Genomic DNA, 12,627 nt, shown 5'->3' on the forward strand with positions numbered 1-12,627 from the left:
GCACTGAACTCGATCAAGTGTTTTTCCACAAGTGTATACCTGACGCGATGGTCAATCAAGCGCAACCATTCAAAAACTCATCAACTCACTTTGATGCCTTGTAGAACGTAGCGCACCCATCTACCAACCGCCTCTCGTTCTCGCTCATCATCTTGTAACGCGACTTGGGCCAGTGCGCACCCTCGTAGTCGTGTTGAGCGAGCTTCTTCGAGAAGTAGTCCTCGTACTGGGCGTTGTCAACTTCTTGAAGGCAGATAAAATCCGAGTTGTAGTTCAGGATCTCGTTCATGATGAGTTCCTTCCTGTAGTCCCATTGAAGGGCCCACGAAGGGGTGTACCCGTACAAACGCTCCGTTGCGCAGCGTTCGCAGAGGATGTTGTAGCAGAACAGAGAGAAAGTCTCGGCGTTCGGGTCGCTGGCCATGGCGTCTCGTTCCGGCTGGCTCACAAATTGTGTCCACTGACGCTCAGGAGGAGACGCCGGAATGGGGCAGGAGTCGCGAAGGAAAGCGATGAGAGCATGTGTAACCGTCCTTCTGCACCATCTGCTTCAGCGAGAGGTCGAGAGGGTTGCCCTCAACTCCCAACGTTTGAAGTTGATGAAGGGTGCCGAGTTCATGGGGAAGCTTCCTCAGAGCGTTGTCGAACAGGTAGAGTTCTTTGAGCGACGTGAGCATCCCAAGCTCCGGAGGGATCGATTCGAGATGATTGCCCGAGAGGTCAAGGAGCTCGAGGTGACGGAGTTTGGAGATTTGGGGGGATGGCGGTGAGGTCATTGTGGTTGAGATAGAGGTTGGTCAGGAAGGTGAAGGAAAAGAGTCCAGAAGTGGTAGGAATGTTGCGGATGCCAACTCCGCCCATGTCCAGCGATTGCCAGTTGTTTCCGGGAGCCCTCAGTGCGGATGGTCGCGACCCTTCTGCCACGGGTGGAACAGTGGCTGACGGATGGTTGGCGACGGCACTGGCGACTGTTGGAGACGACTCGGAAGCTGTCTGTGACTTCACCGATGGAGAGGTGGCTGTAGCTGCGTCTGGGTCTTTGTTGGTTCCGTTCGGCGCAACGACCTTGATGGCATTGGGGTTCTGGATGGGGATCGCGGACTTCTGCACAGTACGCGCGGCCATGGCACTCGCTCTCGCTCGATGGTGTGGCGATTTCGAAGCACGGATCATCTGGAGTAGAGAGAAGAAGATAATCAGCACACAAGTAAAACATGAATCCAAACGGATGCCTAGGGAGGGGAGATGTCGTGTTCGGCAGCAGCCCGGAGGGCGCACAAGACATCATCGCGCGGAGGAACCCGCGCAGAGAGACGAGAGAATGTGGGTAATTGCACTCACCTCATACTTGAGCATTTGTTGGTGCCAATGAGGGGGCAAAGCCTGCAAAGTTACCGCCCCTGGTGAGCCACCCTGACCTATCACCCCGTGCGGGCCTTGCATTCCATTCCCGTTCGGTGGAGACTGGTAGTGTGGGTGCGACAAGGAGTTCTGGTGGGGGTGATGGGTGAGAGGACCAGGCATATGTTGGTGGGGTGGTGCTGCATGGCGGTCATTGTACCGTTCGCATGGGCGAAAAGAGGGTAGGCTGGGGAAGTGGGAGGCTGGGAGTTGTTCGTGGGGTCCATATCCCGGATGCCTACCCCACGGCGACTGGTCATGGACTTGCCCTGGATGCTGGTGCGAGGGGAGCTTGTGGGCAATGCCCGGGGATTGTTGAGGATAGTACATGGCATTGGCGGAGAGAGTCGCCACTCTGGAAGTCGGGGGGGAGGGGGCGGAGGGAAGAAGAAGAAGAGGGAACGACTATGAAGACAGGAAGAAAGGGGGAAGGCGTCGGATGGAGTCGTGGGCGTCGTGAGGAACAGCGAGCGTGGAGAGTCTGTCGTTCCCCGAGATGAGGAGCACAGCACTTGCGCGGCGCCCTCGGCTGACTAATCTCTCAGTCCCGCTCCGACCGTTGAAATCCGGCGGTGCTCGCCCTCCGACCCCCGGACCTCTCCCAGCCGCCGCCGTGTCTCCGCCCACCCGCAGACCACGCACGCTCGTCCGATGTCTGTCTCCTGTGCCGTACGCGGCCGCAGGACCCGCACCACTCGCCACGGGCGCTTGTCTTCATAAAATGACGGGCTGCTATCTGGCATGCCCGATATAGTAACCCGCGCATACAAGCCGTACGATTTGCAGATTACCAGACATCGTGCAATGCGTCCTCCTCCTTCCCTCAGTACTTAAGCCTTGCCAGCGTGCTCTCCTCTCGCCACTCCCCTCTCTCCGCCATGTCCGTCTTCCAGGCGACCGCCTCTGCCCCCGTCAACATCGCCGTCATCAAGTTCGTACCCCTGCTCCCAGCTGTGGTTTTGATTAACGGTCTCTCAGGTACTGGGGCAAGCGCGACACCAAGCTCATCCTCCCCACCAACTCTTCTCTGTCCGTCACCCTCGACCAGGACCACCTGCGCGCAACAACCACATCGCGCGCCGACCCCTCCTTCAAGAAGGACAGGCTCTGGCTGAACGGTGAAGAAGAGGAGATCAAGGATGGCGGCCGTCTCGCGACCTGCATCAAGGAAATGAAGGCGCTGCGGAAAGAGCAGGAGGACAAGGACGCGTCTCTACCCAAAGTAAGCACCCACGCTGCATCACTGCGACAACGTCCACCGACGCGTCCAAGATTTCTCCTTTCCCCGTCCACATATGCTCCCGCAACAACTTCCCCACCGCCGCCGGCCTCGCGTCCTCCGCTGCCGGTTTCGCCGCGCTAGTCGCCTCCCTTGCCGCGCTCTACAAGCTCCCCACCGACGCATCCCACCTTTCCCTCGTCGCGCGGCAGGGCTCCGGCTCTGCTTGTCGCTCCCTCTTCGGCGGCTACGTCGCCTGGCAAGTGGGCGAGCGCGCCGATGGGCTCGACTCGCACGCGGTCGAGATCGCGCCGCGCGAGCATTGGCCCGACATGCACGCGCTCATCTGCGTCGTTTCGGACCACAAGAAGGGCACGTCCTCCACTGCGGGCATGCAGCGCACCGTCGAGACCTCCACGCTCCTCCAGCACCGCATCAAGCACATCGTGCCCGCGCGCATGGCCGCGATCTCGGACGCGATCCGCGCGCGCGACTTCGACGCCTTCGCGCGCATCACGATGCAGGACTCGAATCAGTTCCACGCTGTCGCGCTCGACACGGACCCGCCGATCTTCTACATGAACGACGTCTCGCGTGCGATCATCGCGCTCGTCGTCGAGTACAACCGCGTCGCGGTCGAGAACGGCGGCAAGCTCAAGGCGGCGTACACCTACGACGCCGGCCCGAACGCGGTCATCTACGCGCCCAAGGAGAACCTGAAGGAGATCGTCGAGCTCATCGTCAAGTACTTTCCCCAAGCGGACGCGTTCAAGGACCCCTTCGGCCTCTTTGGCGTGGCTGGTGTCCAAGGCAAGCTTGTACCTGGGTTCAACGAGGCTGTTGCGAAGCCCTTCCCCGTCGGTGCGGTGAAGGGTCTCATTCATACCCGTGTCGGTGATGGTCCGAGGACCTTGGATGCATCAGAGTCGTTGTTGGGTTCGGATGGTCTTCCGCTGAAGGCCTGAGTTGAATGTTAGTCTTGCTGTATTTGTAGTTGGGCGTCACTTGCTTAGATTAGCATGCGCATTAGTTGACTATGCTATCCGGTCTGCGATTTACGACGCTGTTTGAATAACCTTCGGAGAACATCGCGTGTCAGGGGATAAACGAATGAATATTCCTCCGACAAGATAGGCCTATCGCTGCACCCAGGATCGTAGGTATATACAAAATAATCAGGCCTGGATGCCAATCACAGGGCTCAGCCAGCTCTCGTAGTCCTCCTCACGTGTGATGTCGCCGGTGACCTTGAGAACACGGAGCAGGAAACGATACGAGCCGTTGGGGATGGTCGTCCCGTTGGCGAAAGTCGGTGTAGGGAACGAGAGCTCGTTGAAGCCAGTTCCGTCCTAAAAGCCGCCGTCAGCACTCTGCCAAATGGTAATGGCACGACTGTGAACGTACGTTCACATCCGAGTTGCGCGGCAGGAAGTCGGCCTCGAAGAGCGAGCCGAGCGTCTTGACCTTGGCGAACGAGCCGCCCTTGGGCCCACCGAACGGGAATGAGAACGTCGCGCGCGAAAGCACATGGCTCGCCTCGTCCTCGACGTCGCGCGTCGGGATCGTCGTGGAGAGTTGAATGTTCGCGTCGACGAGGTCGAGGCGGAACACGGGCGTGCCGAAGTTGAGGCGCATGACGATCGACGGGAAGTCGTCGCCGACGAACGTGAAGTTGCTCGGCTCGTCGGAGAGGTTGCCCGTGGCGTCGACGAGTGAGGGCAAGGGCACCCCGAAGAAGAAGTCGGTGTCGTCGACGACGGGCATGTCCTTGAGCGACGCGGCGAGTCCGAGGTAGGTGACCTGGTAGGACTCGCCGGTCGGGCTCGCGAGCTCGATGAAGCCGGAGAAGACGGGGAACTGCGCGGCGGGGAGGCCTTTGGGCGGACTGATGGACACGAAGACGGTCTTGGAGGAACCGGGGAGGACAGTGATCGTGCTGGGGGAGATGGTGACCGACGCGGCGGTGGCGTCAAGCGGGACAGGGCCGTCGGCCGGGAAGATGCTGTCGGGCTGGACGGTCATGGCGGTCCCGGCAGGAATGTGGGTGAGCTTGAAAGTCTTCTTGGTCTTGCCTGTGTTCTTGACTGTGAAGGTTTGGCTGCAACCTCCAGTTTTCAGCAGCGCTATAGAGATGGCCATTGGGGTAGTACTCACGAGCCGCGAAAGTGAGCAGTATCGTTGGTGATGAGCTCGGTAGGGGTGATGAACACGTCGGTGTGAATGGCCTTGAACGCGTCAACAAGACCGGCACCTTGCTGTGTGAGCGTCTGAAGGGGGTCGCCGTCGGTATGAGAGGAAGCCACGCGCTGGGCAGTCATCTCAAAGAGATTGCGTGCCATGCGGCCGACGGCGGGTGAGTTGCCCCGCACCTCGAACAAGAGCGCGGAGACGCCGGCCATGAATGGGGTAGCCATAGAGGTCCCGGAGAGAACGGCGAACGTGCCCAGGGCCACGGGGAACGTCGACAAGATGTTTCCACCAGGCGCGGCAATAGCAGGCTTAAAGAAGAAGTCATTCGAAGGACCATAGCTTGTGAACGACGAGACGAGACCGCCATCAGCGACCGGGAAGGTGAAGGGGCTGTTCGGGAAGGAAACGGTGATCGCCTCTCCAGAAGCAATCGCTTGGACAAGCTGGGCAGCACAGTTATCGTGTGCCCTTCGATGAGCAGAGCACAACTCACCGAAACCCCATCTGCGGCCTGAATGAGAGCGGCAGTGAAGTCACCAACAGCAATGGCCGAAAAGCCATTGCCATTGCTAACGGGAATGAAGTTGGTCAGACTTGGAGACATCGTGAAGACAAATATGCTTACTCGTAGATTAACGTCACGTTTCCGCCTTTCGCTGCGATGTTCGTGAGTTTTGTGACCTACAAGTAATGATAGCTCATGTGAGAGACAGTTCTCCTTTCCTGTCGTTGATACTCACAAAAGTACAGGTACCACGCCGCACAAGAACCACAGAGCCGGAAAGGTCAGGCGTATCATCCGGCAAGGGGTTGCAAGCATCGTCCACGACAGTCGTGTCATTGCTCGTGGCGAAAATGGGCCGCGCGCCATCCACTGGAAGGGGGTTCAGGCTAAAGTACGTCACGGGGTCGTGCTCAATGCCGTTGATTGTAGCGTTTTGAAGAGTGTTGACAGTGTTGTCGGTACTCGCTACGGAAATCGCGTCGATAGCGTTTCCAGGGCTGGAGGTGTACCATGAGCCTACAGAACCGTCGTTGCCTACAAGGCCCCATGAGATAATCATTATAAGCAGGGATAAGATGTTGAGTTGGCGGCAACTACGAACCGGCAGCAATCGTCACAATCTTGCCCATTTGAGATATCCTGCTGGAGACGACGGCGCTAGAACTCTCGGTCCATCCATCGGCACCACCAAGGGACATGGTCAGGATATCGTTGCCGTCTTGTACGCCGAGGAGGAGGGCTTCGACGAGGACTACGAGACCCGGTCAATGATCAGCATCCCCCCAAAGCTAGCGGTTGAAGCTTACTGTCATCTGTGACCGAGCCCTCGCAGCCGAAGACTCTGTAAGAGTTTATCGACGCTTGATACGCAACACCAGAGATATTGAACGGGTTGCCTGGATCAGCGCCGATGATTCCCTAGACACCAATGAGAATAAAGCCTTGAAACAAGCCCGTCTTTACGCACTGCAACGTGAGTACCATGACCGTTGCACGTATCCAGCGGGTCGTTGTCCGGAATAGGAGTATTGGCGCCGGCTGAAAAAAGTTTCATGAACGCGTGCACAAGTCCATGTGTACAGATTTCCGACTGACTGTAGGCATCTCCTACGAAATCGAACCCTCCGATGACCTTGTTACCGGGCCCAAAAGCACCGCCAAGGAAAGGGTTGGTGTAGTCCGTACCTGAGCAGTTAATCAGTGAGCCAGCAGCGAGTGTCCTGCGGAATGTGGGTTATGTACCAGTGTCGATGCTGCAGTAAAATGATGAGAATAGACAGCATCCACAGATCATGAGATACGCACATTCCGATCTTTACCCCCTTTCCAAAGAATCCTTGAGCATGGACTTTGTCGACATTCGTGAGGATATGGGTGGACTCCGTGTCAGGCGGGAGCGCAGAGTCATCTGTTCCAGTGACAATATGCATCTTCACGGGCTTGGGAGCGGGAATCAACGTGACCGGGCGGATGGCCTTGACGCCGGGGATATCAAGGACTTTTGCGGCATCCTGGACAGCGGCGTAAGTATGTCTATGCAAATAGGCAACGCATGGCAACCTACGTTAGCCTCCTGTAGGGGACGTGAGCTTGAGTTACGGAATGCGGAGGGGGCGACCCACCTCAAGTGACAAAAGAGAGCCGAGGAATAGACCAGGAGAGTCGAACTCCTTCACAACCTGGAAACTCATATCCCGCTTCCGGAGAGAGTCATATACGATCTCGTGGGCCTGTAGGTTCAGTTTGGTCAGCGGTTCGCTGTAGAACCCCTCTCCAACACGCGCACCGAGCGAGTGTCGAATGCCCGCCTGGTTGGGATGTCGTTCGCATTGTCGACCTCAACAATGAATTTGTTAGGGACTGTGTTCTTGAAGCCGACCGTGGACTTGGTGATGTCGGACAAGGGAAACTGTGCAGCAATAGCCGTACCAGTGGCCGCAAGGAGAGGAAGGAACACCAAAGCCATGACGAGGCTGGGGAGAATGCCGATACACTGCGGGAAATGTTGGCGAGACAGCGAGAGTGGGGAAGCCTCTATATAACACGTATTGAACCCGGGACGAGCGTGACCCCGTCTACCGCCGATGGTGATGAGCCAAGGGAAAGGCGGGTGCGATAAGTAGCATGATAGGATGGAAGCATGCGGGAGAACAATGCCGCTCGCACGGCGACGCCCGGGAAGATTGCGCCGTTCCTGGAGCCGGGGACGGTGTACATAGCCGTCACCTAGGATTCCCTGTTAACGCGTCGGCACTTCAAGCTTCAGCCCCCATCCCTTCTGGATCTTGGGACGCAAAGGATGGGTGTGAAGACTTTGGCAATATTTTGATGGCCCCTCATTGACACCGTCTTGAGGAGCTGTGCTGCTGTGATCCTGTAGGCTTCACGCGAGCACGTGCCAAAACTAAGCTGCAGCTGCACAACGACTCACAGCCATGTAGCACGTTCGAGGAGTGGCACGGGCAACCACAACTTGAAGGCCCCTCGACCACCTAGCCCGCGGAAATGTGTCGCCAGCGTATGTCCATATCTTGGGCCATCGCCGGGATGGTGATGCTGTATGCAAGTCATGCGAGCCTTGAGTACCTGTCCGAACCTTCGCACATGACGTTCCAAGCCACCGAAGCGCGATGTATACCGATGTATGCTGGACAGTGAGGAAGATTGCGATTTCTCACAGTGACCACGTGGGGGTCGAACTGGTGGCTGGCGAAATGTACGGCAAAACTCCCACCAGTGGGAAGAGTCGCTCGATGGAAGACGTAAGATATACATCCCGGCACTACATTCGAAACTGGATGATAGAGCGCCTAGTTTCGATGTCGGGGTATGATTAGACTGCCTGTCCAACACCAAGGTGAACCTCCTTCCTTCTCAGTGTTAATTCAAGGCTCAAATTGTCAACAGGAACTCACTAGACTGCTATGTGGCTGGGTCTGCTCTCGCCGCCTTGGATGCAAGACTCCATACTACATCCTAGCACGGTATCCCTCGGTAGAGCACAGCGGTTTCAGGATCACGCTCGGTTCTTGGCGAGGCCACTTGATCACACGTTCCCGTTGATTTTCAGACCATTGCCTCCAAGGAGAGTTTTCAAAAGGCCCTGTGCATGCATTCCTTCGAGATGGTCGGAGCCGCCGATTGACTTCCCCTGTGTTTCGTAATGAATGATGTATGAACATGCGTACGCGAAACATACATACATTGAGAACAATGTTAGGCACAGTTGCATGTTTCGTTAGCCTCTTCAAGATAGCTTGTACCTGAGGCCCGTCTGAACGTTTGTCGAGCTCGAAGACAAGCGGAGGAGGAGTGAGGTCGTAGGAGTTAAGAAGTTTCTTCGCTTTCTTGGAATATCTAAGGAGTGTTTGACATTTGGGTCTAAAACGAGCTCGCGGAGTTGGAGGGAAGAACTTACGGGCAATATGTCTTGCTGAAAACAACGAGAGGATTCTTCTGAACCTGTTTCATATACTCATCCCAGTCGTAGCGTCCGTCAGGGGCGTAGATCCTTAGGTCGACAGGCTTCGAAGGATCGACTTCGACGCTACCCATCCCCTCCACGCGGAATGTCTGCCCATCCTCGTTGAATGTACGCTCCGGGTAGGCGGTGAGGAAGTGAAGCAGTGCATCCATCTCTTGCAAGTCTTTCAATGCGCCTTCTCCAGCGTACATCGCAGCTTTGGCCTGACCGACAAGTCCCGCGCGCGAAGAGCCCGAGGAAAAGCTCATGTCCTTGAATGATTCAGAAAGAGAGAAGGCTGGAGGGCCATACTGCGTGAGGCAAAAGACGCTGCCAATAGTGAGAAGGGCAACAGTCCAAAGGAGCCGGCGACGACGGTAGGGTGAGCCTGCCCATGGGCGGGCAGAAGGAGGAGGAGCCATTCAATGTGTTTCAACGATTTTGCAAAGTGAAATGAGGTAGTGGCGGAGGAGAGCCGACAGTTCGTGGCGACTGAGTGAGATTCACATCAGCAAAAGGTGTTTTTCACGGTAGCGCCCGATAGCACGCGACACTGCCATATCGGGACAGGTCGTCTATTGTCCGCGCGACAAATGATGGCAGTAGAACGGTAGCAGCTGATATTCATTCGGCTTTGATATGACATTTGATCACATTCCGTGGCCGCATACAGGATATGATGGATCTACTACAGGCACTAGTAGTTTAGACAAAAAGCTGTAGTCGATGATATGTTGATGATAGTAGATGATCATGCGCTCCTCCAAGGGTGATCCATGGCGCGCGCGGGGTGCATGAGAAGTCTGCATTGAGCTATACGGTTGGTTCGTGAGCGCGCGAATGGTGCGCGCGGCAGAGAACGCGGTGCCCGTGAGCCTCGAGGATATAAGTATACGGCCTCACCGAGTCACCGCGCAGCCACTCCACCAACTCTGGCTTCCTAGCGCAAATACAGTCCTGCAAACATGTTGGAACTTGGGGCGCTGCCGGCAGTGGTCGGGTGCAAGTCGTGCACGACCTTGCCCGTCAAGCGACGCCGAGCCTAGTTCGGCCCAGCTGCCAGTGAACTCCCAATAAGTAATGTTCTGCTCCCGGGCCCCATCCTCCTCGATATCCAATGATTCGACAAGCTATGACCTCTGCAGCTTGAAGCTCTACCAATGCGACTGGGAAGAGGTCTTGAGATAAGGCCGTTTACGTTAGGCGATGGAAGATTGACGTTGAAAGCGATCTCACTCTCGAGAGCTGGCTGGGAAGCGTCAGATCTGGCGCATTGTTTGCAGATGGCACCATGAGTTGATTGCGGGTGAGGCGATGATGATCAAGACGCTCGGGCAGCAGGGCCCAGTGCACCTCCGAAGAGCGGCCGCCGGGTAGGTCAAGTACACGGGTCTCGTCAGCGTGGAGAATGACCCTGAGACGTAGGATTTCCTGCTGATAGTCACGGAGGCGCCGCAGTGGCGTCCTGCTTTGGCCTCCCTATTGTTTCCAGACACGGGCGCGTGTGCTGGGTTGCGCGCCTACTGGGCTTTATCCGCGACCACCATCATCCCCCAAGCACGATGTGCCACTCACACTCGCGCGCGATGTATCAAGACACGGTGAGTTCTTCCTCATTCCCCGCTCTCAGCATCTCGCTCACGTACACACTTGTGTCGACACATGGCTTTGAACACCTCACCCACACCGGCGAAAGCCCACACCCTCAAGACTGCGGGTACAAAGATACGCTTGAGTACGTCGCCCATGGCCACGGGTCGGTCACTTGTGAGGCCTGATTCCTCAGCCTTGCCGACAGTTTCAATGTGGCGCCGCGCGCTCCCATGCAAGCCAGCGACCCAACACCATTCACTTGCCACCGGGGATTCAAGGCGATGTGGAGGTGCGGCAGCCACCGGCTCCGTGGGAGCATGGTGTACAGGTATGTCTTCAGAACGTCCGAGCGCGGCAGGCGAGCAGGATATTACGGTGACCCGCATGGTCGAGCCCGCTTATCCTGACCTCCTGCTGCTAGATCTGCGCGCGACCGCTTCCGGTAGGCGTTGCTGAACGCGCGCGACGCGTCCGCCCCGAGCAGCCGCCCGTTCGGCAGGAGCAGCGGCTCACTGGTTTGTGTTCCTCTTCCTCCTCTACCGATATCTGTTCTGCAGCCGCTCATTCCACCAAGTCCATAGCGGCCTCGACCGATCTGGGTGATTGCCCCGCGCAAGCAAGGCGGTCTCGAGTCGGCCCACATGTCCATGTCCCACGAGTACGGCGTCCTCATCGAGGACGAGGGGATCGCCCTCTGTGGGCTTCTCATCAGAGTCGACCCTGTAGGGTGCCCTCAGGTACGTCCTTGGTGGAGCGGCACACGTCCGGGAATCGCGGCTGATTGTGCGTTCGGTTGAGCTGGACAAGCAAATTACGATCAACAACCTCCCCGTGGGCCGCTCCGTCGAGGGGATCCGGCTCGTGAAGGCATTCCAGTTCTCCTGCGTGCGTCTCTCTTCCTCCGCGTTCCCTGTGGCCGCACCCGCTGACTTCTTCCGCCTCCCTCCCCCTTCCCCGACGCGACCATCCACGCTCAAGGCGACCACCTCCCCGCGCCCAACCAATTCACCCTTTCGCGCCCATGGCGCCCCTCCATGCCCGACCTGTCTATCTTGCCACGCTCAACCGACCTTTCCGCGCTCTCCACATTGACTCCTCTATCAGGTAAGCGATCTCTCGATACGAATTTTCTACATTACTGACCACTCCGATAGTACTCACGATGGCAGGGAACCCTCCCTCAATTCGGGGAGACGTGCTGGGAGAGAGGCTTCAAGCTCGGCCACATCGCCGACCATGTAAGTTCTTTATTCTGCTCATGTGTCCGTTGTGTAGAACACCGGCTGTTTCGTATTTAACCCGAATGGATTATCGTGCGATTGGATCATACTACCTGTGTGATTATATGTACGCCCCTGTGTGCGACGGAAGGCGACAGTGTTCTGCAGTTATCTGTCATCTCCTCCGCTAACTCTGACCTCTTATAGTGTGATACTATCATCTCATGCGCTGCAGATGACCGATATACGGTCGCGCGCGCACTCAGACTTGATAGCCCTGCCCGCGAGAATCGATCATCAGTTGATAGCGGAAGAAGTAGAAGGCCGTACAATACGGGTTACTGCATTCTTTGGATACTAATCTACCTTCTATCGTCTTCGCTAGCACTAACTATCGTACGCTACAAATGCCCCAGTGCACGATCATACGCTATCGTTTCCGCACCTACTTTGCTGATGCACCGCGCACGGTGCGCACTGCCGCGCGCAAGTACTGGGCAGTGGACGGCGCTGAGAGTATTGGACGCGTGTCCAGTGGTCATCACGTGCTTGACGCGTCGAGCGCGCATGCCGGCCAACCAGGCCATGACGCCCCCATCTCCTACCCCCACCCCACGCCCAACATCATCGTGGCAGCCTTCCCGAAGATATAGCGACAAGCTCCGGTCACTCTGAGTGATGACCTCTGCCAAAAGTCCCGACGCAGTTGCCTCCAGAGATCCCTTCGAGCTCGACCGACTCGCCGAGGAGCTCGCGGTGCGCGAAGCATCAGCCAAACGAGCGAATGGCACAGGAGAACACGACGATCTACCGGAAGAGGCGCACAAACTACCGGTGCACGTTCCCCTCTCCCACAACGACGCTTACCTCTCCGCCGAGTCTTTTGACGTCGAGCAATTCCTCCTTTCGCGCGCATACACCTCCCTCCCCGATCTCCGCACCGAGCTCAGAGACTATCTCTCTACGCTCAAGGAGGAGCTGGTAAAGCTCATCAATGATGATTACGAAGCGTTCATTAGCCTCAGCACTGATCTCA

General features: G+C 57.0%; 1 protein-coding gene across 1 annotated transcript; it reads left to right on the plus strand.

Moving 5' to 3' along the window:
- Positions 1–10,967: 10,967 nt before the first annotated feature.
- Positions 10,968–11,253, plus strand: BXZ73DRAFT_15984 (thioredoxin-dependent peroxidase; the record flags this gene model as incomplete). Its single annotated transcript, XM_048017524.1, has 2 exons — positions 10,968–11,108; positions 11,179–11,253. Coding segments are annotated over 2 exons (216 nt in total), but the record flags the coding sequence as incomplete, so codon positions are not given.
- Between the last annotated feature and the right edge of the window lie 1,374 nt (positions 11,254–12,627).

This window comes from Epithele typhae, assembly GCF_022376455.1.
Source record: "Epithele typhae strain CBS 203.58 chromosome Unknown BXZ73scaffold_364, whole genome shotgun sequence".
Taxonomy (NCBI): Eukaryota; Fungi; Basidiomycota; class Agaricomycetes; order Polyporales; family Epitheliaceae; genus Epithele; species Epithele typhae.